The sequence below is a fragment of the Mauremys reevesii genome, linkage group 4 (genome assembly GCF_016161935.1).
Source record: "Mauremys reevesii isolate NIE-2019 linkage group 4, ASM1616193v1, whole genome shotgun sequence".
Classification (NCBI taxonomy): Eukaryota; Metazoa; Chordata; order Testudines; family Geoemydidae; genus Mauremys; species Mauremys reevesii.
Genome location: NC_052626.1, coordinates 60,646,064 through 60,673,095, shown reverse-complemented (window position 1 = coordinate 60,673,095; position 27,032 = coordinate 60,646,064). Strand labels below are relative to the sequence as shown.

The 27,032-nt window shown below is 41.4% G+C and overlaps 3 protein-coding genes across 6 annotated transcripts in view; 1 reads left to right on the top strand and 2 right to left on the bottom strand.

The window, feature by feature from the left end:
• RTF1 (RTF1 homolog, Paf1/RNA polymerase II complex component) overlaps positions 1 to 9,164 on the bottom strand; it is a 40,462-nt gene extending 31,298 nt beyond the window's left edge. The window contains exons 1-2 of the mRNA XM_039536210.1: positions 8,972 to 9,164; positions 5,071 to 5,181 (exon numbers count right to left, since the gene is read on the bottom strand). Coding sequence (XP_039392144.1) covers positions 5,071 to 5,181; positions 8,972 to 9,049 — 189 coding nt within the window. The 5' untranslated portion in view covers positions 9,050 to 9,164. The remainder of the gene's footprint in view (positions 1 to 5,070; positions 5,182 to 8,971) is intronic.
• A 1,707-nt stretch (positions 9,165 to 10,871) lies between these two features.
• NDUFAF1 (NADH:ubiquinone oxidoreductase complex assembly factor 1) lies at positions 10,872 to 23,525 on the top strand. Of its 2 annotated transcripts, XM_039536214.1 has the most exons (5): positions 10,875 to 11,244; positions 16,924 to 17,553; positions 20,505 to 20,690; positions 21,135 to 21,209; positions 23,032 to 23,525. In XM_039536214.1, exons 2-5 carry the CDS (start codon positions 17,047 to 17,049, stop codon positions 23,170 to 23,172), a joined length of 909 nt encoding a protein of 302 aa, XP_039392148.1. In that variant the 5' UTR covers positions 10,875 to 11,244; positions 16,924 to 17,046; the 3' UTR covers positions 23,173 to 23,525. The 2 variants fall into 2 exon arrangements, with proteins under 2 accessions (XP_039392149.1, XP_039392148.1); XM_039536215.1 differs by lacking the exon at positions 21,135 to 21,209 and having other exon boundaries at positions 10,872 to 11,244.
• Positions 23,526 to 24,692: 1,167 nt separating this feature from the next.
• Positions 24,693 to 27,032, bottom strand: part of NUSAP1 (nucleolar and spindle associated protein 1) — a 32,713-nt gene continuing 30,373 nt past the window's right edge. For all 3 annotated transcript variants that reach the window (XM_039536213.1, XM_039536211.1, XM_039536212.1), the window contains exons 11-12: positions 26,654 to 26,765; positions 24,693 to 25,997 (exon numbers count right to left, since the gene is read on the bottom strand). In XM_039536213.1, the coding sequence (XP_039392147.1) occupies positions 25,910 to 25,997; positions 26,654 to 26,765 (200 nt within the window). In that variant the 3' untranslated portion in view covers positions 24,693 to 25,909. The remainder of the gene's footprint in view (positions 25,998 to 26,653; positions 26,766 to 27,032) is intronic.

Below are 27,032 nucleotides of genomic sequence, written 5' to 3'. Positions count from 1 at the left end.
AGGGGGTGGGTCAATGAGATTCTGTAGCCTGCAATGTGCAGGAGGTCAGACTAGAGGATCATGATGGCCCCTTGTGACCTTAAAGTCTGTAAGTATGTATGGAGAGCCCCTAGGACATGATACAAAAGATTAACATTGTGTCCCTGTAGTTGCACAAATTCCTTTTACCTTCTATTACACTATATATTTTCTGATTAGGTTTCTTCTTCATCCTTTACCACTCATCACCCAGTCACAGCTGATCGACCCACAAGAAGGGTCAACGATCATTCAGTAAACATATAGTGCTGTTAATATGTTCTGGTCCCTTATTAACTATCAGTAGTCTTGTACTTTTGGGAATTCCCACTGGATATGAAAGAAGGTTCTATTTCCAAAATGGGTAAGAGTTTTAAAATTTTTGTATCTTCACACCATGCCATTACATTAACCTCATTCCCGTGACCACCCACAGTCAATGTCAGGTGGACTGAACCCTATTTAAGCAACTAGTCCCTTAAATAGAAAATCCTTGTGGTAAAGCAACAGATATCCTTTTGCATGAATGAGATCTTGCACTCAAGACCATTCCCCCAGGCTATTTTAAAAAGAGAGGAGACACAAAACTACTGCCTAATTAATAGGTCTGTCAATTAATCGCAGTTAACTCACACGATTAACTCAAAAAATAATCACGATTAATCGCACTGTTAAACAATAGAATACCACTTGAAATTAAATATTTATGTTTTTCTACATTTTCAAATATATTGATTTCTGTTACAACACAATACAAAGTGTACAGTGCTCACTTTATATTTTATTACAAATATTTGCACTGTAAAAATGAAAAACCTCATACATTGCACTACAGTACAATCTCTTTATTATGAAAGTGCAACTTAAAAATGTAGATTTCTTTTGTTACATAACTTCTCTCAAAAACAAAATGTAAAACTTTAGAGCCTACAAATCCACTCAGTCCTACTTCTTGTTCAGCCAATCACCAAGACAAACAAGTTTTTACAATGTCACCTGAAAGTGAGAACAGAAGTTCGCATGGCACTTTTGTAGATGGCATTACAAGGTATTTACATGCCAGATATGCTAAACATTCGTATACCCCTTCATGCTTCAGCCATCATTCCAGAGGATATGCTTCCATGCTGATGATGCTCGTTAAAAAATAATGTGTTAATTTAATTTTTGACTGAACTCCTTCAGGGAGAACTGTATGTCTTCGGCTTGGTTTTACCTGAATTCTGCCATATATTTCATTTTATAGCAGTCTCGGATGATGACCCAGCATGTTTGTTTTAAGAACACTTTCACAGCAGATTTGATAAAACGCAAAGAAGATACCAATGTGAGAGTTCTAAAAATAGCAACAGCACTAGACCCAAGGTTTAAGAATCAGAAGTACCTTCCAAAAATCGGAGAGGGACAAGGTGTGGAGCATGCTTTCAGAAGTTTTAAAAGAGCAACACTCAGATACGGAAACTACAGAACCCGACCACCAAAAAATAAAATCAACTTTCTGCTGGAGGCATCTGACTCAGATGATGAAAATTAACATGCGTCAGTCTGCATTGCTTTGGATCGTTATCGAGTAGAACCCAGAATGGATGCATGTCCCATGGAATAGTGGTTGAAGATGAAGGGACATATGCATCTTTAGCACATCTGGCATGTAAATATCTTGCGACACTGACTACAACAGTGCCATGCAAACGCATGTTCTCACTTTCGGGTGACATTGTAAACAAGAAGCGGGCAGCATTATCTCCTGCAAATCGTAACCAAGTTTGTTTGTCTGAGCGACTGGCTGAAGTAGGACTAAGTGGACTTGTACGCTCTAACGTTTTACATTGAAAAATAAAACAATGCAGTTATTTTTTGTACATAATTCTACGTTTGTAAATTCAACTTTGATGATAAAGAGATTGCACTACAGTACTCGTATAAACTAAAAATACTCTTGTTTTTTACAGTGCAAATATTTGTAATCAAAAATATAAAGTGAGTACTATACACTTTGTATTCTGTGTTGTAACTGAAATCAATATATTTGAAAATGTAGTAAACATCCAAAAATATTTAAATAAATTGTATTCCATTCTTTTTTTAATTGCGCAATTAATTGCAATTTTTTTTTTAATCGCTTGAGAGCCCTACTAATTAAGTATTATTCGGAGTCAGTGTCAGATCTGAACGTAGTCACATGTATACCTCAGACCACACCTGTTATTCCTTTTGGCACATATCAACTCCCATCCTCCTTGCCTGCAATCAATGGTCACGTTAATCAAACCTGACTTTGTTTTCCTTCAGCAAGTATCCTTTTTCATCTGGTTAGCCTGCCATTCCTAGAATGCCTGGACACCATAGCTTTCTGAATTAACTCTCTTGATACTCAGTTATAGACCTCATCCTCTGACCTGTCAACAACTTTTTATTTTTCCCTAGCTCTTGATTTTTATGTTCCCTCTTTCATCCTCTCCACAACTGAAAGTTACTTAGTGCTGCGCAGTGCGTTCTCTTCCCATGTTTAAATATCCTTTGCTCATCAGTTTATGGAGGCTCCATCACTTCCATAGTTTTTGAAATTTATACAAGTATTATAGACTGATCAAACAGCTAACGTATATTTGTCTCAAAACCCACTAGCAGCTATTATTAATACTAACCACCAATGATCTTGTGAGATCTTGGGATAGTGAGATTTGACAGATACTAGCAAGGTGTTTATCGGTGTAGTCCATGCTCTCAGCATCCCTCTAAGTGTTCCACTTATTGTCACAGATGTTAAAGACCTGCAAAAATCATGTAATTTCTTTATGGATTTTTTTCTCTTTTAACATTAAGCTCTGCCCTGCTTCCACATGGCTGTTCAGGAGGGAAAAAAAGCAGAGAGGGAATGAAGTAGAACAGAACAGATAGCTTCCTTCCCCCATTTCCACTTCACAAGATATTGATTCAGCAAAGGTGCTGCTGCATTTCACTTAAGAGGCCAATGAGTTGCTAAACTGTTATAATTACATCTGCTACAGATCACTGACTTAGAAACACACTTCTCACCAAAGCAGAGCAAGCCTCAGAGGAGCCACAAGAGCTGCAAAAATAGTGAGGTGATAATAGTGTACTGCTGATTCTCAGCTGGGCTAGTTTACAAATCTGGGGATGCAGAACACATGCAACTGGATAACTGACTGAAGGAGAAAGTCATGGCTCTGTCCCTCCCTTCTCGCAAACCCTACCATGCCAAGAGCACCAAACACTGCAGAATTCAGCCATAATGAAAGAAGAGGAGAGATGAAGATGATTTTCCATGGTTACCTTCTTGCTAAGACGACTTCCATCTGTTGCATGCAAGATATTTTAAAGTCAGAGTCTTCACTCATGGAAAAATCTACTGCAATGATCAACGTGCATGAATAGCACATGGTGGAGCAGAAATATGTACTCCATCTTAATCAGTGTGGGTGAAAACTGAACACTGCTTTATTTTTTCTGTAAATTTATATTCCTATTTTGTGCACAGTGAATATGGAGGTTTGCAGATTGAATCATAATGCAATCAAATCCTAAATTAAACTTCAGAATATGTATGGACAGGTTTTTTTATTTGTATTTATTCAGAGTCCAAAAACTGAATATAAATACTTGTGCAAGGTGACGAGACAGTCACTGACTATGAACTGAATTTTTCACATCCCCAAGATGTACATTACACTTAAAACTACAACAATAGATGGCTTAGAACAAATCAGCTGTGTGCCAGAAAATCAAAATACATAAGGTGAGTGATTAAAAGCCAACAGTCATCAAACAAAACAATTTACTTGTTACTAATACCACCTAGCTCTGATATAGCATTTTTCATCTGTAGATCTCAAAGATGTACAAGAATAATAAAAAGTCACTGGAATGAAGCTTCACAGCATCATCTCCTTCTTTAAAGACAACACCACAGTTTTGTTTCAATCCTTGTTTTCTATAAATGTCTCAGCAGAAGAACTATAGCCAATCGCATTCTTCCTACTCAGTTATATTTATTGGAAAAACACTTCACTACGTGCTAGAAATTTGGGAGAATGGCAGTTTATCATTGGTCTACGCTAGTGGTTTTCAATTTGTCAAAATGTTCTTTCCTGCGATTGTAGAAAGAAGAATTCAAACAGCTCCTGGTGTGACCATTTTTAAGAGGTGGAATGAACCATCAACTCCACTTCCTGCAGAAAGATGTTTGCAAAGCCAACTGTAACATTGCAACAGAATATTTTTACTCGCGTAGTTGTGCAAACAGCTTGTTAATTTCTCTCTGTCTTACGGGGTCATTATTATTTTTAATAAAAACGAAATTAGGAGACACCGATCCCCAGTTCTAGAATTCCTAGACACCAAGACCAAACAAAAAACCCCAAAGCCAACAGCCAGGCCTTACCATATAACAGAAATAGCCATCCAAACCCTTAGAACAAGAGAGATCAGAAATATCTTGCTCTCCTCAGGCATTCCCACTTCCTCAAAAGCTCTGGTAAAAAGATGTGCTCTGTAGCATGCTGATGATCATCAAATTTGGGCTATTTCAGACAAGGTTTTCTGGAGGAGGTTAGAGGGGAACAATGCAAAGGGCTGTTCTAATGCCAAGCCCCTCAACTCCAAAGAATACTCAAGTTCTAAAGCAAGCAGTCCCTCAAACTGAAGGGCTCTCAAGCACCTCCACAGATCTCACCTCTGACAATATCATATGGGGAGAGCAGTAGTTTTAAGCAGGCAGGTCAAAAACCATTTAGGCCATTTTCTCATAGCATTAAACAAGTGCTGAATTTTCTAAAGATATTTGGTGTATTGAGCATACAATTACAATTCTGCATTTGGTGAATTCCAAGTGAAAGGAAGACAAGTTCTTTCTGAAGCCATTGTCTCTAGGCTTGGTTATGCCTCTCAGAGAGGCCAGCCTCACTTTACATGTGTCTATACACGGGGGTTCTGAGTATACTGTATAAAAAAAATATTATCACTATTAATAATGTCAGAACTTTCAGACAAACAAGCTATAGCATCTCAGATATACCATGTCAAACTTACCTCATCATCACTGTCTGAGGTCTCGGAGTCTGAAGAAGCTGTTGGTTTGCTAACAGGTGGCTCTTTCTCCTCTGAGTCGCTGCGTTTCCGTTTGGCCAATGACAGGAGCTCCTATACAAAAAAAAAGTTTACACTTATTTTAAAGCCAAATAACTGAATCTGCTAATCCATGTTCTTATATTTGTGCCCTTCTCTGTAGTATCCAAGTACTTTCCAAAAGCAGTAGGCCTCTCAGTCAGCGTCAGTCATCAAGTTTGTGTTTGTATTGCATGAAAATAAAAACAGGTCAATGCTGGAAAAAGATTTTGAAGATGACCAGCCATAAGTGCTAAGTATTATTATTACTGTTTACTTTGTAAAGAGACACGGCATCAAGACAGATTACCTGTTGGTGATGCCACATGGCAAGATGCGTTACAGACACTTTAAGTGCATTGTTGCATGACCCAAAGGCCAACTGCCTCTAATTAGTCAGGTAATTCCTAAGTAATCTAATTTTTTGAAGAATGTTAGTAGTTATATACGTTTTAAATAAGTTATTTTAAAGTTACAAAGGCATCAAGACATACATGATTCAAAATCCTAACTGGTCTATTCAATCCCTCTTCACATCCCATAACTACAATAAAATGATACACTCAATCTTTGGATAAACACATTGATATGGCAGGCCTCAGGCTGGAAGACTGTAAATTAGCAGAGTCACGCTCCCACAATTCAAAGTTCTAGTGAGCACTTTCAAAAACTGGAACTGAAAAAAAATATATAAAAATGCATTATCAAGAGGAGTAAATCTATTAGCCAAAAGTAGATGTCAAGTGTCAAGAATCAAGGACTCCACTAGTAGGTCCAGGCAGGGCCGGCTCCAGGGGTTTTGCCGCCCCAAGCAGCCCCCCCCTAAAAAAAAAAAAAAAGCCGCGATCGTGATCTGCGGCAATTCAGCAGAAGGTCCTTCGCTCCGAGCGGGAGTGAGGGACCCTCCGCCGAATGGCCGCCAAATACCTGAAAGTGTCGCCCCGCTCCGGAGTGGCTCCCCCAAGCATCTGCTTGATAAGCTGGTGCCTGGACCCGGCCCTGGGTCTGGGGCAATAAAATAAACTCTTGTTACCTCAGCTAGGTGGGGCTGGGATTCTATGTTCTGGTTTATCAGACACAAACTAGCCAAAGGCTGCTGCAGAAGTGTCAACTCTCCCTAGCTTTTAAAAGGAAGAGGAGCTTTTTGTCTTCTGTTTGCTGTAAGGATGTAAAGTGCCACAACTTCTCTACCCTTACCTTATTTATGGGCTCTCCCACCATGAATAATTCCATTCCCTGGTATCATTCCTAGCTTTTTCAAAGAGCACAAGCAACAGCATGAAATTGACATGATTCTAGAGTTTAGCTGTTACCTGCATGGTTCTGAACAGCAGATTCTCTAAAATCCTTCACTACTGCTGCTGCTGAACTATCAGCAGCAGCATCACCACATGGGAACTTCTGCAGTCTTGGGAAGATAACACCAAACTGGTTTACATTAGTTTGTACAAATGGAAGCTTGACTTCACAACCATATGGGTTGGAACTTCATTTTTTAAATGCATGTAAATTCTGCAGAAATTGATGGCTTAGGTCCGCACACTTGCTAGGGAAGCTTCCACTGGCAAGTGTTTTTTTCAAACCTCTCTCTGAAACAAAGGCATGTAACATCAGAAGATTAAGTTTATATAAGTTATTGTTTGAAGCAGGGGTTCCTGACCCTTTTTGTTGGAACTCCTAACCACTTGCACAGAAATGGCTGAATGGCATCCCTCACCCCACCTCCCTGTGTATCCCCTCGCACTGTCACCATTGTCCTTTTATTCTTGACCATTTTCCTTCTTCTGTCCTAAATGTGGTTTATTTGTTTTTCTTTTCTGAGTAACTATTCTCAAAGATTCCTCCTTCTCCAATTTACCAAAAGACTATATGCTGCAAGGCTAGAGATGAGGCACCAATCAGGGCCCTATCTGGCATATGCTTTCCCAGCTGAGCCATGCTTTCCCAGTGGAGTCACAGAAGACAAAACTGCATCTCTCTGCTACCCTGTGCCTTAAGTCCAGTACATGTGAGCTGCTAATATGGTTGTCTCAAAGGCCTCTGTGGAACAGTAAGAGTCAATGGGTAGCTTTGATGGAGCTATCCACAACTTCACCCACAGCTGAGAACATGTTTATAGTGCATGGGTGAAAGGATCCACAAGCTACCCTCACCCACAATGTTCCTCTTCTCTGGCCTATGCCAGCCTGCTCTAGCCCTGGCTTGTGGTGGTCACTCTCGAGCCATTTAACACTGTGAAATTTGTATGAATTTAGTGATGGTGAAGAGCTGACAGCCCTGGAGACTGAAGTTCATTATTCGTGCAAAGAACAGAGATACAACCATAGCATCCATGCAAGTTTTCTCATCACTGCTCCACTACTGTTTCTCAAACTTTCCTGAAGGAGCCACCTGCCTAGGTCAGAGTCAAATTCAGTCTCCAGGCGATGTTCATTCTTCATCTTTCTACCAAAACTCCAAACAACAGAAGTTTGTTTAAATTTGTTTTATTTCCCAACATCCCAAAAACTTCTCCTATGAAGTTACCAGTTAATGACCCAGTACCTGCATCTGCTTCAGATATACGTACGCTTAAGAATATTTAGCCAAGATACCCAACTGAATGACCGTCCTTATGTGATTTATAATATATACTGTACAGAAATATATCACATCACCAGTGACTGTTAAGATTACAGAAAATTAAGACGACAGGAAGTCTTTTGAACAAAGTCCACTCCACAGGGCACAAAAAGTGGAGTCTAACTTCCATGCCGTTTTTGAAGATCTCATGCACTTTAATTAATGCCATGTACAGTATTTATCTTTGGGGTTCCTCTTGGGATGTACAGACACTCTACCTCACCACCATTTTTGGGCTCCTAACCTCAAGTAATCTCCCACCAATTGAGCTCCCCAGGGTCACCACTGAGGTTCAGTGGAAACTAATGAATGTATATTAATAATTCCCATAGTAGCCTGTCTCAACCCTCTACGGGCATACTGTGCTAGAGGGTCTGGAGAGAGAGGGGACCTGATTGAATTTATCTCCTCCTAATTGGTCTCCTAGCATCTGAAATACCATAAGAAAATTAACTGTTCCTTTAACTATATTCCACTTACTCCTGCAGTTTTTGGTGTACCTATAGGCATAGGCCACCTGAACCCTCAATGTGAGGAGCATCAGCAACTGAGTGACACTTTTCCCATGGAGCCAGCACCAGGAATAAATCCAGGGGATTAAAGCATTTTAGAGCATCAATCTTTCTCCAACTTTTAGCAGCCTATATACCCTCAGACCTTCACCTCTGAAAGAGAACACGCTAACACCTTTTCCTAGCAAGTAAGACTAGCTATGAGAGAGGACTTTACAAATGCTCTCTTTCCAGGGCCTGGATCAAAGTAGCCACCATTCTACACTACAGACATGTACCCTCTGCCCCACATCCTAGTCCAAACTGATGTCAAGGTTTCCATGGATCCTTAGATTATCCCCAGGGGAGTTGTACCTTAATTAGCACCTGTATCCAGGGCTCTAGCGTTTCTGTTGGCACCCCCACCGCCCCACGTCAATTTCACCCCATGCCACCCCCAGGTGCCGAGCTACTCTCTACCAGCACCCGCTGCCTCCCTCCCCCCACATACGCTATGCCCGGGGGTCTCTCCCGCGGCCCCGGAAGCCAATCGGGACCCCATCCCCGCACGGGGAGGCGGGTCCGAGGCCTCCCCCGGCAGGGCGGAGCGAGCTCCGGCCGGCCCCGGCGGGGGGACAGTGGCGCCCAGCCGTGTGCTCCGAGCGGGGAGCCCGAGCCCAGGCCCCGGCCCTGCCTCCCGCTCAGCTGCGTACCTGGTCCAGGTTCTCCTCACTGCCGCTGTCCTCGGTGTCGGAGTCGATGAGGACCCGGCCTTTCCGCTTCTTCACCATGGCGGGGCCGGCTCCGCCGCGCTGAGGGGCCCGCGGACGGTGCGGCACTGAGAGCGGCTCGGCCTCCCCCGCGCCGCCCGACCGCCCTGGACACAAAGGGCACCGAGCATGCGCCCCGCGCCGCCCCGCCCTCTGGGGCGGGGCCTCCGCTGCCACTGGCGGAGGGGGGCGGGGCCGGGCCTGGGTGCACGTGCCTGTGTGGGGCTGCTGGGACGCGGCGTCCCCCGGGGGATCGGGGTGTCTGTCACCGCTGCGCCGCGCCTGCCGCCACGACCCCTCGGCGCCCCGGGTCGCCCGTGGGCTGCAGCTCGTGGCTACCGGGTGACTGCGGCCGACAGGGAGTGCGGAGAAATATGTTCTCCTCCGTTTTCCAGCGCGGGCTGGTGTCTCAGTGCATCTGGCAGCGCTCTGAGCGCAGACACGTTCACTGCTGCCCCGGAGAGTCAGGCTGATTGCCCCCGTGTCGGGGTGGGGCTTTCATACAGCAACTGGGGAGAGAAAACATTTAAAACGCGGGAAAATGTGACTCTGAAGTCTCCAAATTGCGAAGGAGGGGCGACTACAAAAAGGTGTGTGTGTAATACACAAAAATAATTTGAACTGAGGCTTGAAATTGACTAGATAGCAATGTAAGCAGCGACACCCTGGGCAAAGCCCCATTGACGTCAGTAGGGCTCCTTAGGGGTGCAAAAGTCATGATGCAGAGCTTGTTTCAGGATTAGGGCTCAAGGGCTCGATCCTGCTTCCACTGAAATGTTTAAGTCAGCGATCTAACTCCGACGGACTTCACTGGTGCAGGATCAGGCCCGAAAGGAGGACAAAATGTATCCTGTTGTTTTTATATTATAACTGAATGGGTTCAATCATGAGAGCGGGTTTGCAGCACACTTTATAAAATCACCTTTTAATAAATAAAGCTATAGAGCATTGCAGCTTCATGACCACACAAATATCAAAACAGTCAGCTAGCTCTGCGTATGAGAGTACAACCTGAAGTTTTTACTTAGGTTGTACTTGGGCAAATTTCCCATTGACCCCAGAGAGATCTGACTTAGCGAAGTGCTCAGATACCATACCATGGTGATAGGTACCATATAAGAAATATTATAGAATTCAAGATTTGCCCCTGGATAATAGAATATAACCTTCTTTTCTAAAAGCACAGATTATATATTTCGTCCTCGATTCCGCATGAGGCTCTGCGCAGGCACAAGATCCACTTGTATGGAGCTCATTGTCTCTGTAGTTGTCAAGACATTTTCTTAGCTGTACATAGCTTTAGATAAGGACTAACGGTTGTCATTAATAATAATTACTTTTGTAGTCAAGACAAAAGTCTTAAATAAATGGTAGTTAAGATTGTAAATCAGTATATATTAAAATACCATTGATATTGGAAAGCCATGAACATTAAGGTAATGCTTAAACCCCCAAACAACAAATGTTGAGATGTATCAATGATATAGTTAAGGTATTTTAAACAGCCTTAACTCTGACCTTCCCTAACACCACAGAGTATCGTCATTACTATGGATACTTTCAATGAACAGTAGTATAAATTAGCCTGTACTGTAGTAAGTATCACACGCGTAACTAGTTAACAGTTCGTATAATGAAAAAAAAATCCTTAATGCTGTTCATAGCATACAGAAAAAAACCCTTTTAATGTTCCAGTAAAACTACATGTAAACATTAAATACTTTGCACTTACAAATTTCATTTAAAAAATTTCAGCTGAGGATCTCAAAACACTTTACAAGCATTAATGATTTAACTTTGACAACCTCTTTGTGGCGTAGGGAAACGTGACGCACACAGGGGACTTGCTCAATGTTTATCACACATGGAGATAGTGATACAGTTGGGACTAAAAACCAGGAATCCTGAGCCCAAGCCCTTGCTGTAACCAGTAGGTGATGCTGCCTCCTGGCAGAGGGATCCGTATCCTGGAGGGACACACACACACGGGAACCCAGCAGCAGACAACGACATGAAGGCTGAGCGGGGAATGCGGTGGGCGTAACTGTGAGCACTGAGGTTCCAAGTGCCTCGCTCCCACATTGCAACGCCTATGGGGGGTGCGGAACCTTTGCGACGCGGCCAGGGTTCCCCTGACGGGGCTGAATGCGGCGGACCCGGTCGCTAGAGGCCGAGCGGCCTGCGGTGAGGGGGAAGCCCGCGGTCTCTGCTGTCAGGTGAGGCGGGGGGCGCGTGGCTGTCCCATGGCGGGCTCACTCGGGAGCAGCGGGGGGGCAGGCTACCCCCGGGGAGGGGGGCTGGTCTGTGGGGAGGAGGTTCCTGACTCTGGTATCGGCCCGTCTCTCCTCAGCAGCGATCAGCGCCCCCAGCCTGGTGTTCCCCCATGAGCTGGTCTGGGGAGGCCGGCCGGGCGCTCACCCTCGCAGATGTGTCTTGCTGCTGCAGCTGGGCGCCTTGGGACAGTCACCCTGTCCTGACGTGATGCTGCCGAGCTAGCCCTAGAGTAGCGTCTAGGGCCGCTGCACTCATAGGCGGACGCCGCACATTTCCTTAGGGGGTGGGCACCCAGGGATTTTTTTTTTAAAGGCGAACATTTATTGAATACTCAATCAGAAAGGACATTCTTTTTATTTATATTTATTTATTATTATTTTTATTGCATAATACAACAATCCGTACTTTAAAACTAAACGAGCGTATCATGTAATTAAATCAAAATGCAAATCTTTTTTTTTTTGAGGCATTAGGGTGTGCCTGGGCACTCTTGGCATACCCTGCATGCAGGCCTATGGCTGTAATCATGCCTGGAAGGGTTGGCCCCTCAAAGGTAAATGGTGGAGCTCCTTTGTGCTATTTGGGCATAAGTTTTCGTGGGCTGAAACCCACTTCATCGGATGCATCAGGTTTTAGCCCATGAAAGTTTACGCCCAAATAATTTGTTAGTCTCTAAGGTGCCACAAGTCTCCTCGTTCTTTCTGCTACGGACTAACATGGCTACCATTCTGAAACCTTTGTGCTATGTGTCATGTCCCTGCACCCTCACACATCAGGGGGATTAGAAAAAGCAACCCATCAATTAGGGCAGTGCTTAAAACGCATATGAGTGCAGAGGGGAGCTTGGTGGGAATGCTTGTGTGTTAAGGGGAAGTGAATGCATGGGGATTATTCAGCTATGGGTGCATTTGTATAGTCACAAAATGCTTCAGATTTGGTAGAACTCCAGCTCTCCAAAAGGTCTCTGAGGACCCCTGGAGACTGGGCAGTGAGGTGCCTGCCGAGGCAAATTTTAAAGGTAACCTGCAAAGAAGAATAATTGGGCTTTTGCTCTGAGTTGCTTCTCTGTGATCTATAAAAAAAAAAAAAAGGGCTGAACTTTTTTTTTTTAACGATAGTTTTCTCACTCCTCCCCTTCTCTGCTTGTGTTTTACTTTAGAAATCTGGGTTCTGCTTCCATGGAAAATTCTATGATGACCAGCAAACTAGTGAAATGGTGACATCACAAAAGTCAAAAGAGTAAAAACTGAGCCCTTTAGAGAAGGGGTTTTTAGTCAGACTGTTTAAAACTCTCTTTTGAGTTGTTTTAACATCTGTGATAAATTAACACTTTGGAAAAAGGATGTCTTTGCTAAAGAGTAGAAGAGCCCTCCACTAATATATGTGCTGAAATCTGACTTTACTTATAAAAACTTCTGCAATAATTTCTACTTAACTGACTCAATTGAAGTTCTATAACAGTTACGTTTTATGAGTACTCTGTCTCTTAGATCAGTGTTTACATGCTTTTAAAGTGGAGATCAGAACTGTCATGTAATTTATAGAATGAATTCTCCAAAGCCTATGGGGGACCAGGATAAATCTATGTTGAGCCTGGCCTATTAATCTTCACTGTACTTCGGAAGGGCTGAGGGCTGCATAACATTCCCAGGACTGTCAATTCTCTTTTAGTTAGTAACTGTATTTTTACTTCATCCCTAGCCAGCAGGGAACTGCAAAACTTGAGCGCTTTCCTTGCCAGCCATTCTGATTGAACGGTAGTGTGTATGTTTATGGGGTGGGAATTCCTTGTCCTGAAAATGATTTTAGGCTACAATACATATTCCCTTGGTCTGTCAAGAAGCAAACATGGGACATGAGAATAACAATAATGCTACAATCTGTTTCTCCACTCTCATATTAGTTATGTGCTGGATAAGCAACACTTTCTTCTTGACTTGACACATGTGTTCTTCTGCCATGCTCTCTCATCTTTGGTCTGCTACTGCCTGCCTGGACATATCATTGATTAGGTGGCAGACTCCCACAGGACAACTAACAATAGCTGCTGCAGAGTAGCACAGTGCTAGTGTTGAAGCTGGCTATAGAGGCAAATGGCAAACTAATTATAACTGATATAATTTCCTGATGCAGTCAGTACTACATGTAAAGTGCTTCTGTGCTTGAGCTCGTTGCTCCTATGTAACTGCTTCTGACACTGCAAGGAAAGGACAAGAAAAGAGAGGAAGAAAATGAGAAGAATTGGAGGATAAGCAAATGCAGAGGGTTGGAGATAAGAGTCCTACTGATGTTCCACAAAGATTTTTAACTTTGAATTATATGGGACATCAACGTTCAAAAGAAACTCTGGATTAGGGAGGTTGGACTTTTTAATTAAGAATTCCCATGGGGAAAGAACAAGTACAATCGTCACATGCATTATTGGTGCTTTGAAAATATTTATCTTGAACACCTCCTTTCTTAAAAGCCCAGAGGAAATAATGTATTTTAAAATGTCAGGTCAAGTTCATAGCAAGTCCAATCCAGTCTAGTTTTACTTGTCTGAAATTGTAATAGCCAATACATGTGGCCTTGAACATTAGGGATGTGAAATAGAGGGAAAAGTGTGTGGGGGGAGAGTAGCAGTTTAAAAAGACTACAGAGAACACCCTTTCTTCTCCTAAGGGGAAGATTGTCATACTTTTTGGGGGGGTGAGAGGGGGAGGCTTTAAAAGCATTTTTGGGAGTTTTTTTTTTCAGATGCAATCTGCCATCTTAAATCCTCCAGCCAATTTAACTCTTCCTGGCATTTCTATGGTGCTAGCCTAAATTTGATCTGTTAGGCATGCAAGGTGAGTGAGTGACAATAATGACAGGCAGAATGAGGGAAGGTACGGTATGACGGCTTAGACTTTCTGCATATTTGCATCTGAAAGGTCATAACTGAACGCCAGATGAAAGGACCATAGCAGTCCATATGGCATTATGATTAAGCTGCTGTGCTTTTCCCTATGGACTGAGCTACACTTAAAATGCTACAGCTACGCTGCTGTAGTGCTTCAGTGTAGACACTGCCTATGCTGACAGGAGAGATGCTCCAACTGGTGTAGATAATCCACCTCCCCAAGAGGCAGTAGCTAGGGCCATGTCTACACTAGAGAACTTACAGCAGCACAGCTGTAAGATCTCTTGTGTAGCTGCTCTATGCTGATGGGAAAGAGCTCTCCTGTCAACATAATTACTCCACCCCCAATGAGCAGCAGTAGCTATGTCAGTAGGAGAAGCTCTCCTGCCAACATAGCGCTGTCCACACCAGTGCTTATGTCAGTGTAACTTACATTGCTCAGAGGTCTGAAAAAACATAAGTGGCATAAGTTATGCCAATATAAGTGGTAGTGTAGACATAGCCTAGGTCAACGGAAGAATTATTCCTTCGACCTAGTGCTTTCTACACAGTGGGTTAGGTGGGTATAGCTACGTTTCTCAGGGATGTGGATTTTCACACCCTAAGAGATGTAGCTATACTGATGTAAAATTCTGTGTAGACCAGGGCTATGCCTCTTACTGACTCCGTCACTTTCCCCCCCTGGGAAGAATACGGTGCAGCTGAATTCTGGGCGTTTCAGTTTTTCCATGTCTGGCATTTGGTACTGTTGGAGACAAGATAGAACAGGGGTTTTCAAACTTCATTGCGCCGCAGCCCCCTTCTGACAACTAAAATTATTACATGACCCCTGGAGCGGGGAACTGAAGCCTGAGCCAAAGCCCGAGCACCACCACCCTGAGTGGGGGAAATGGGGCAAAGCCAAAGCCCAGGTCCCACTGCCCCAGGTCGGGAGGCCAAAGCTGAAGTCCCAGGGCTTCAGCTCCGACAGGGGGCCTATAACCTGAGCCCTGCTGCCTCGGGCTGAAGCCTTCGGGCTTCAGCTCTGGTCCCAGGCCCCAGCAAGTCTAAGCCAGCCCTGGCAATGCCATTAAAATGGAGTCGCAACTCACAGTTTGAGAACTGCTGAGATAGAAGATGAGATGGACCGTTGCTGTCCTGTATGGAGTTCCTGTTTTTTTTCCCCCACGTTAAATACCAGATTGCTTCAGTTACTGGAATGGCCAACACTGGATGATATTGTCAGACAAAGATCACAAGGGATGTTGGACTGAATCTGGTCTTTCATAACCTTTGTTCCATTACTTCTTTAGATGAGAGTTCCTTCAGGGTTGTCTTTTTAACTTGTGCCTAAATAAGGGATATAAAGCAGGGGCTGAGCTATTGCATTATAAAGTCTACCTTTGTCAAGTGACCTTCTCCTGTCCTATGACAGAATTCAACACACTGTGGTATCTGGGTACCACCGAACTTAGAGTCTGAGTCCCAGTCTTCATGTTAATAGCTAGGCTGTGAATATTTCTATGGAGTTACGTATCTGCAATTCTCCTTTCACTTCCTGTCAGGTTATGTTGCACATATGTAGTGATTGTTCCCAGACATGTAGTTATCTTGAAATTGTGCTCAGATTTGTTAATTTAGAATTCAGGAGTCCTCCAACAGTTATGGTAGGGTATTTAGGAGCTATTTATACAAAGAGATGAAATGGGTATTTTTTGAGCTAATGTGACTTTTATTTTTTGCTTTCTTCAGTTTTCTCTTTTGCTTAAAGTATTCCCTGCACACTAAGTTCCATCTAGTTACAGAAACTTTGCAACTTTTAAAAATATTATATAAGAAATTCTGTGGTTAGGTTATCAGACTTGAGCATCTTTCAGTCTGTGAGTTTCTAGTGGGATGCCTTTGATATGAACTCTAAAATAAATTCAGTAATGAATTGGAAAATTAATAGTCATTGAGCTGGATAATAAGATACAGAAGCCAAAAAAAAAAAAAAAAAGCGAGGAGGAAATTCCCTCTGAATTACTAGGTTTCATGCAATTTGTACTTATTTGTCCTAAAAACACTGTTAACTATGCAATGATTCCATAACTGGTTTGGGTCAAAATTGTTCACAAAATTCTCTTCACACAATGCTTTAAAGCAGGGGTTCTCAAACTGGGGGTTGGGACCCCTCAGGGGGTCATGAGGTTATTACACAGGGGGTTGTGAGCTGTCAGCCTCCGCCCCAATTCCTTCTTCGCCTCCAGCATTTATAATAGTGTTAAATATAAAAACGTGTTTTTAATTTATAAGGGGAGGGGTTGCACTCAGAGGCTTGCTGTGTGAAAGGTGTCACCAGTACAAAAGTTTGAGAACCGCTGCTTTAAAGGTACACCATCAACTTTTAAAATTATATATCTCTTTGTAAAAGTTGCATCTATTGTTGTTACAAGTAGCACCTGAATTTACTATAATGGAAAGAGACTCAGGAAATATTTTCAGTTGATTTCCTTTATGCATTTGACAGTACTTTGTGTAAGTCAGTCAGTTTCTCCTGTTTGTGTGTGTGTTTCACACAAGGGCAGACAAAAAGTGTTTACAAATTAGGAAAATGCCACTATAAAGTCACAGGACGACTCAGCAGGTGGAGTACCTGAAACTACTTTTAACTCATTTATTTTTTAAATTGACTGGATTTCAAGTTGGTGTCCCTTTTAAATTAAACTTGCAAGAATGCTTCAAGTGTAGCTTCTCTAATTGTTTCTTCTCATTACAGGTGGAGGCAAGCTACATTAACCAAAATAGGATATATCTATTTATTTTTTTGAAGAATTTGTTTCAAACCTGATAATCAGAATTCCTTGAGGAAGATAACTATTCTTCAACCTTGTTTATCATTATGGCTCTATCTTTTAAACTGCTGGACGGTGTCTTTCTTTCTAGTAGGTGCCATAGGCAAAATGCCTTGCATCCTTTGCTTGGACCTCTCCTCACTGATTGCATCTCAAAATTGTACAGTAGCTATAGGAGACCAGGGACAGCGCCTGATAACACTCCACCTTGGAAGATGAATTTCAGCTTTGAGAAGGGAGTGGGTGAAATTAAGAAACATTTTGGCCTCCTGAAAAAGGAGTTGGTGGATCACTGGAAAGGGCCTGAGGGCTATCCTTTAGACGAGTACTTGTTGGAACAGACTAGAGTGGTCTGGGAGTTTCGCAGCCAGAAAGATTTAGATGAGTGGGTGGTTTCTTCTGATGCCGAGATCGGAGGGAAAAGTGAAGCCTACCTAAAACTGGGTAAGAATAATCAGACTGCTCTGCTGTATGGGACCCTCAATACTGAAGCACCTCGAGATGGGGAGACAGGATACAGTGGATATTGTGCAATGAGAGCCAAACTGCCAAAGGTGAGTATAACTTAGTGACTTGAGTTATTAACATTCAGTGTTGAATCAGTCAGCATTTCTCTGCAGTCAGGACTGCAGCAGTAGAGACTTGGGTGGGATTCTCTCTCTAGAAGAATACCTTTTTGTGTCATGTTTGTTTTCTTTCCTCATTTAAATTAAATTCTCCTGGATGCAAGAAAATAGAAACAGGCTGAAGTTACATACTATGCATCTCAATCTTATTGCACAAAATTAACTTCACTCCACGCACAACTGGAGAAAACTCTACTCCTTGGGTGTTTATTCTTCTGAATATGAATAACTGATGTATTTACTTGGCATGGTGCAGGGAGCTTACAGATGAACTTTCATTAGTTCACACATTTCACAGTCTGTCCATTGAATAAAAAATGCAAAACTCATACTATTGCTTTTTACTGGTGTTAGCTAATTAGGTTTCTTGAATTTAAATTTATAACCACTTAATGTGTCAATTTGGCCAAAACAAAGGCAGCCTTTCCCCTAAACTCAGAACCTCTTGAGACTTTCACAGGAAAATCGATTGCCTTGTGTTTTACAGCTGTACAACTGCTTGTCATACCAGCCAGAATAAAGTGGTCTTTTACTTGTTGCAAATGTATCAGAGCATCTGAAGGAATGAGACATTGCTGCGTCAATCCCTTCAGTGATGTAATCGCTGCCCTGCTCTGTGAGCAGACTCAATGAAGCCTTAGCTCAGGGCTAGATCTTCATTTTCAGGAAAGAAACAAATGACTCTTTTTTTTTTTTAATCAGTATAAAGTGGATTTCTTACTACACCTTGATAACTGAGTAAGAGACAACCTTGTGTATGGTCTCCCCACAAACCAAAGATCTCCTGCAACAAGTTTTGTATCCAGAATTGGTTTGTTTTAAATGACTGGTTTAGTGTCTAATCTGGAGTTAGTGTGTGTATACATATACAGCCAAATTGTCTAGGCCTTAACTCTCAGGATATGCATCCAAACTCAATTTTAGATCAGAGCACTTCCTATTTTAGTGGAGTCAGGAGGGAAACACTCTATATTGGAATATGCCTCTTTAAAGATCTGCACTTGGGTTCTGTAGTGTGTCAGAATCTGCAAGGGACAAATCTTTTTCTGCCAAGAGACTGAACCTAGTTCTAACTTGAACAAAAACCAAAAAAGGTGAAGTTAATATGGTTTACTATTGTCTGTTTCCTACACTCAGTGAGGAACTATTTCCCTTCCTATTTTACATTTACAAAAAAAGGTGGATGAACACCCAGTCAGAAGGAAAAGCGTAGAGTCAAATGTATAAATAACACTGCTTTTGTAAAGCAGAATAAAGAGGGTATGCAGTTAAATCACTTTCTTAGGACTAGGGCCCTGGGGGATAGAAAGAATGTACAGGTCAGTCAAATGCCATGATGACAGAAGCAATACAAGAACTAGAATAGGTAAAAATGGACCAAATTAAGTGTATGGGTGAACACTTAAGAAGTCATTCAAAGGGAGACTGCAAAGTCCAAAGAACAGAACACAAGACTTTCAGATGTGGATATATTCCCGCATCTGCCACTTACTTGCTGTGTGAAGTTGGCCTTGTTGTTTAACCCCTCAGCTCCTCAGTTGTAAGAGTTACCCTCTTTTCCAAAGAAATTTGAGGGTAATTAATGAGGCATAAGGGCAAGGTATAATTTTTAAACTAAGGAAGATGCATACCACAGCACTGCCACAAGCATAAAAAGAACAGCCCCAGCCTTCAGGCTAGCGTTAATATTATCTGTTGTCCATGTTACCTGAAAAACTAGTAAGCAGGAAGAAAATTGCTGCTAAGTAACCATGGAGTATACCTCAAAACTGAGGGAAATTTAACATGTTTCTTTGGTACTGTCGTAAGCCCCGAGTGTGCAACTGTTCGGCAGAGGGAGGCTCTGTTTCCCCAGAGCCTCATTAATCTCAGTGGGGCTCCTTGTAGGTGCTTGGGTCTGCCTGTGTGGAACCAGTTGCAAGATCAGGGCCCTATCTTATAAAATAAAGGCGATGAGATAGGGAAGGTGTGCAAGATTAAGAGGAATTGGACATTTATATGGATAACAAGCGTGTTGGCATCTAACACATTTTGGAAAGGATGGTAGTTATATAAAAGCTAGTTTCAGGGCTTAAGCCAATTTTTATTAGGGATTAGAATGTGACTTTCATAGGGGGCAGATTGTCCCACATCTGCCATCTGTGAGGTTTCTTGCACCTTCCTCTGAAGCATGCTGAGCTAGATGGAGCATTGGTCTGATGTGCTATGGCACCCCTTTTTATGTGTGGAAGTAAAAACAGATGGTAGGTCTGCTACCTTTGAGAGGGTAATCTGATGCTGGGAATGAAGTCTCACTTGTTGTTGTGATTGAAGAAACAGCAAGTATGAACTTCTAGAGCAGTGGTCCCCAACCTTTTTGTGTGGTGGGCGCCGGACGACTAGCCGCCGAGGAGCATGGTCGCCGGACAAGCAGCTGCCAAAATGCTGCCAAGAAGTGGCGCCATCAAGAGGCGTCGCCGCTGAAAATCAGCGGCATTTTGGCAGCAGCACTTCTTGACGCTACCGCTTCTTGGCGGCATTTCGGCAGCAATGCTTCCTGGTGTTGTCACTTCTCGGCGGCATTTCGGCAGCTGCTTGTCCGGTGGCCAGTAGGTGGGCGCACATAGATGCCCCGCTGTTGGGGACCCGTTTTAGAGCATGCAATCCCATTTGAGGCCTCTTACAAAATTTCAGTAATGTGTGTGACTGATAGTGTAGTGAAAGCCACTCACTCTTGCTTTCCTTATCCTCTAGTTTCCAGTAGGTCACAATAGATAGTTTGGATAAGGAGTGTCCAGAAAGGGGAAATTGATCAAAGTGGTAGTTACCTATGGTCTTCGTAGTAGTAATTCTCATTGAAATATTAAGCTGCAGTAAGATGCTTTGTTTATACCTTCTAGGGAGCGTTTGAAACTAAGAAGTATTATGATTGGTCAAACTTTAATAGTCTGTATTTACGCATTCGTGGTGATGGTCGACCCTGGATGATAAATATCTATACAAACCCATACTTCTCCCATCAAAAGGATGACCTGTACAATTACTTCATGTTCACCCGAGGGGGTCCATACTGGCAGGAAATTAAGGTAAATTTGAATATTTCCTGGGGACTGAGGAAGATTAATTCTCTTCAGTACTGTATTGCTTTAAAGATTGCTGCATTTATGCATACTTAGTTCTTTGGCTTATCAATACTGACAGAAGTTTCCCGAACAGCTATTCTCTGTTTCTATTGAGAAAACAGTTAGCTTATATAATTTTGTCTAGTCACATGGTCAGATCACGGAGTTCCAAAGAGCAACCAGCAACAGTCACCACAGAAGAATATAGGGCTGGAGTGGACTTCAGAGGGAAACAAAGAATAAGTTTAATCTGGTCTATCTTCTGCGTATTAACTCCATGTATATGATTGGTACTATTGAAAGAGCCAGACAGAGCATAAAATGGGTTATTAAGCTTTATGGGGAAAGTAGTTCTCCTAGTATTGTATGTGTACATGTAAAACTGAAGTCCATATTTCTTATGGTCAGATACCATTCTCCAAGTTCTTTCTCTCAAGTCAGGGGAGGATCCAGGATGATCAGCACCCACTCTGGTTAGATAAGGTAAGTTGTTTCTGCACCTTACTATCATTTAATGAGAATTTCAGTAGTGTAACTGTATAAAGGAAGACCATTTAAAACTCTTCAAGGTATCTAGAGCTATATGAATTTGAAATTGCAGTATTTTTTTCTTCACAGATTATATTAAATATATATAGTTTCTCACCTTTCCTCTTAATTTTCCAAATTTAAAATCTCTTATCAAAACAAATTTGAAGAGATGTAGTTACTGAGAATCGGTTGACAATTTGAGGCTTTCAGAGTCTTGAAAGAAACTACTGATGAGAGGAGGCAAAGTCCCGCACTTGGACAAAAAACTGGCAAAGAAAAGTAGATATAAATGGTCAATTATGGCAAGAAAGTGGGATCTACTAGAAGAGGTATTAAATATGTATTAGCAACGTCAAAAGGGTGAGTAGGGAGGTGATAATTTGTAGCTAACAATTCTTTAGGATAGTCAAGGCAGAAGAAACCAAAAATTAGGTGAATGGGTAACACTGTTGCATATGAAATTCACTGTTGGCAAATGCAAGGTAAAAAACAATGGAAGCAATGGGCTATTTGTACATCTTACTGGATTCTATGTTAACTAACTCGGGAGAATACTGGTCATAACTGAGGACTGGTCAACGTGCAGTTTCTGTCAAAAACAAACAAAGTTAAGAGAAGAAAAGTCATTTTATGTAGTACCCATTACATAAATCAATGCTATGTATTCACCTGGAATACTGGGTTCAATTTAAGTACCCAGTTAAATAAATATATATATAGTAGGGGGTTCAGAGAGGGGTGATGAAAGTGATTAACAGCATGAAAACACTTCAGTAGTAAGAATGAAGAAACTGGAACTGTAGATGAGACATGGTAAAGATATACAAAATAGCAAGTGATAGAGTAGGTAAATCAGATACAAGAACAAGGGGAATTCAATGAAATTAAAGCTTAAATGCAAACTAATAGAATACTCAACATTACCCCATCAGACTCATTACCACAAAATATAATTGAGATTACAGGCTTAAGGTTTAAAAAAGGAGTATACCTTTTGTATAGTTAATGAGAATATCCAAAGTTACGTTAGTGAAGATTAAAAATAAAACCCAAAATGTTGTAAGAGAGGCCTCACATTTCAGGGCATTAGCCACCCACTGTTTGATGAGGGCCAGGAAGAAACTATCAGAGAGAGTAACAAGCTATAATTGGCTACTACAGAATTTCATGTACTTTCCTTGGTCTGATTGGGTATGGGAATTCTTGTATGTAATACCTGACATTCCCTCCTTACACACCCCTAGCTCCCCCCCAATGGCCTCCATCCTTTTACCAGTTTTCTTTGTGAAAACCTTTAGTAGTCTACTTAAGTCTGAAATCCTAAATTACATGGAAATAGTCATTATGTCACATAGGAAGTTTGCCATGGATAAATGTCTGCATTTTTAGCAGTATACTTAAAGGCAGAAACACAGAAATTTGCAGCATTGAAGAATTTTCCAGGTTAAAAATTCCAGGGCTTTTCCAGGCTCAATAAGACACCCCTTTTTCCATATTGCTCAACATCATTCAAAGACTTAATTGTTTAGCAAATACACAAGGGCACATTATATCACTCTTAATCACTTTCTGTAGTATTAATCCAAAGAGTTTCAGGAGTTAATTTTGCTGTAGCAGTGTTGCACATTTGGATAGATTTATGTTGTAACATGAATATGCCTGTGTGGTCAATGCACTGTATGGAGAACATGGAAAAGTTTCCTAGGTTTTACTACCTTTAATCTCACCATTACTTGAAACAGTATCCAAATGAATAACCAATTTCTATTATCAGATTAGTACTGTTGGATTCACATTGGGAGACAAGGCAGATGGCCCTTTCCAGCTGGAGATAGACTTTATTGGATTGCTGAAGGACAGAGCTCACACAGAAGAATTCGCCTATGAAAAATATGAAAGAAATCCCAAGGTCTAGATGGACCTGCAGTCCTGTGGAACGTACTTCAGTAGCTCATTTTATTAAATATTTATACAACACCTTGTTAAACTTGAGTTTCTTCATGCATGGTGGGAGAGGGAGTTCACGTAAATATTAAAGAGTAACTGCATGAAGTGAGTGGGACAAACTCCATAATAAACTGAGTAGACTTGCATCTTAAGAACATATAGTATTAAAGGTTTCTTGTGACTTCCACCAGCCTGTTGCAGAAGTCCACTGTGAAAACAGACCATCTGAGATTATTGCTCTGTTGGTGGGGAGATAGTTTCAAAGAGAATCAGGGTCTAGTAGTGCAAAGTTATGTTAGAAACTGTTGTCTGGATCTATTGTTCAGGCACATGCCTATTTGTTAGAGGCAGTTTCTATCCCAAAACTGACAAGGCACAATTCATAAGATAATAGGGGCTTGTAATGCTGTAAGATTTCCTGGTTTGTATTTTATCTCACCTTTTAGAATTAGAATAACCTTCCCTGTTTAATACTATTGCACAGAGAAAACCATAGTCCTTTTCACAGCCAGGGGACTAACAGATGTTAGGACTGTTCCATAAATTGTGGACCAACTTCCCCAGGGCCCACAGAGGAGTAGACATGGGGGTGGACAGGAGTCCAATCTCAGGCTTCCATTTAAAAAAAAATCAATCTGTCGTGGTTACAAAGCAAATCTTCAAAACATGAGCATGTAATGAATGGAGAGAACCTTGGGGGGGGTGGGAAGCTTTGAGGTGTCAGCTACCACATTTCAATGGACATTGTGTCAATATCATCATCACAGACATCTAAGTATTTCATTACTCCACGCCTTTAAGAAAGGAGAAGTATATGAAGATTGTCTAGGATTCTCCAAAGTGGGGATTCAAAAGCTGGGAAAGGCCTACATGTGTTAATTTATACAACAGATAGAGTGCAGAGGTGATGAGATTTTCCCGAAGCAGGTTTGGTTTTCAAAATGCATACATTTGTTTTAGGATAAGGAGTGCTGGGTTTCAGTTCTTCTGTAATCCCGAGGAAAGGTTTATATTTAATAAAGGATTTCAATCAAAATAGTGTTCAAAAAGTGCTCAACTTAAAGTCTAGAGAGTTAAAACAGTTCAGATGCTGTATCTGCTTATAGTCCCTGCCAGTTGTTGAGACATATTTTCCTATTTAAGTGTCTTTCTCCCATTTGTCAGACTCAGACAGTAAACTGATAGAACCATACACAATATTGTCAAAAACAAAGTAACAGATATTCTGTAACATTATCCCTCTGTCCCTGCTAAACACTATCAGTAAGTGTTTCAAAATTCTAATTTAGGACATCTCAACAAGTGGCCTGCGTCAGTAGAAGTGATTAGGTGGACCATGAAGCCTGGCAAATGGTAATACATTCCTTTTCTTTAGTGGAAGAGAGGATATGACCTGTATGTATGAGCACATCTGGCAATTGCATATAGTTAAACTTTGAGTGTCTGCCTGTCTTACACCCACACTTATTATTTAAGTCATCAACAGCATTAAATACAAAAAAAATTTATTTTCCCCAATTAAACAGTATAAAATTTTATATAAAAAGCTTTTCTATTTCTGAATCTAATGTTTCAGCAAATATCACAGGAAAGGTTAAGCCTAAACACAAAAGTGAACCTATTACTTTGTAAATATTTGCTCAGAAGTCCAAAGAGCTGTAATGAAACAACAACTGCAGTGCCTCCTCCCGCACACCTTCCCCTGCGCTTCCAGTCTATTCCATGATGTTTAATGATAAAAATCAAGGTAATTTTCTTTACAGATTACCTTTGGGAAATTGCTGCTATTGCTGCTACAGGCTTTCTAAATCTACTCTAAGTACATCATACCTCGAAAGAACTTGGTTTACTAATAGAGTACCTTCTAAATGCTTCAGGCTAGACAACAACTGTTCTATTATGCCAAATTTTATCCTGTAATAAATGTGGAGAGGGACAAAAAACTAATAAATTGCTCTTCACATATCCAATTAGCAACCTACCAAGGTTTGTGTTAACTTCTACTTATTTTTTTCCTATCTCACTCTAAAAGGATACCATTATTTAGGGCTTTTAGTTCTCCAAAAAGCCCTTATAATATGGTTTCCCCTCTCTTAGAGATTGCTGTTTACTTCACAAAGGACTTATATATAGGAAACAGCTCTAATTGCTGCAACACATACCCTACTTGTCAGCGAAGTCTCTCAGTGTCTTAAATTTCTTGATAATGGAACATATTTTGAAGTTATTTTCATCTAGAGAAATATGCCCAACTGATAAGTGACTCAGTGTGAATAAGCTTCATGATTATCCCTTTAACATTTCCTCTTTTCCCCCCTCCCTTAGTATCTCATCAGTCTAATAGTTTTATGAAATCTGCTGACTTAGGAGGAAGCTTTTGTTCAAAATTTACAACCAAGAAAGTCCAGCCAATCTAAAATCTAACTGGATGAATGGCTCCAAGTAATTTGAGATAATCTGGCCTCTACTTAAAACATATAAGATTTAAAGTTTCGATATTTTATCCAACTTGTAAAATCACTAACAATGTTAAGCTCAACAGCACTAAGAAAGCCTGCCCTACATGGCTAGTAACATCCAGTCAACTCAGGTGACCTGACTCATCCTTTAATGCACACACAAACAGAAATATTTACAAAAGGTAGGAAAGATTTTTCCTGAGAACAGTATTTACAGTGAGTCCTTAAGAAGTTACTAAATTCCTCTTAAGCCATGGATAGTCCTCTGCGGGTTCCAAGCAGCTGAGCCTTTTTCTGCTTTCTCTCCAGCAAATGCTTCTCACGCCTCCCTTCTCTGAAAGTGAAAAAACAAATCACACGAAATTGGAACAAATGAGCAATTAGTTGCATAGGCATAGAGATAACTATATGCATAAGCAATTAGAAGGAATCCTTTAGGTTAGGTAGAGGCTCCCAGATTCGCTTAGTCAACATGTTGCACAGGCCATCTGCTCCATTTTCTACTCATTAGATTCCATTTAGAAGTGTATGGCGGGAAGAAACTTCAAGGAGTCATCTAGTTCAGCCCCCTCCACTGAGGAAGGACCAAGTAAACAGAGGCCATCGCTGACAGGTGTTTGTCTAACCTATTTTTAAAAATCTGACTCTTATGAACTCTTTTGCAGAAGCACAACCCATAAAGCATACTGGTCCCACCGTACAAGGCTATATCTTGAGCTGATCAACCACCTGTTAAAATCAAGGTGGGGCCCAGCATGCTGGGACCTGTACTTTCCAGCAGTCAAATTTAGCCCAGGTAGAGAGGAGCTCTGAGCTATACTTTGGCCATCCTGATGCTAAACATTTTGATAGAGAAAAATTTCTCTAACATAAGTATGGTTCAGGACAGAGCATTTATTTAAAGGTGTTGGCTTGTCATATATTTAAGTCTTAGTGTTCTCCTACAGAGTTCTAGTGTTAAAATGGCACCTAAAACACCCTTGTACTGACCTGGTCTGGAGACGTGGCTGTTTGTAATCTTTTGTGTGTGAAGAGACACTGCTATTCATAGATTTATTCAGGACAGTGTTTTCTTTTGAGTCACCCCAAGGTTTCAGTCTTCCTACATTGTAAGAAGCAAATAATAAAATAAATAAATAAATATAAATAAATAAAACAGACCAGCTAGTTATTAAAATTTAGTAATTGTCAGTATTAACAACATAAATACACATATTCTCATCCTCAACTCTACAGATAACATAAGTTGCCTGACTGCATCTAAGATCAAGCACAAACACCCCAGTCAATTACATCAATCTGGATACTAGCTGGCTATTTGGGGAGAGGGCTTTTTGCTGGGGGTGGCAGAAGCCTCCCCCCACAGAAC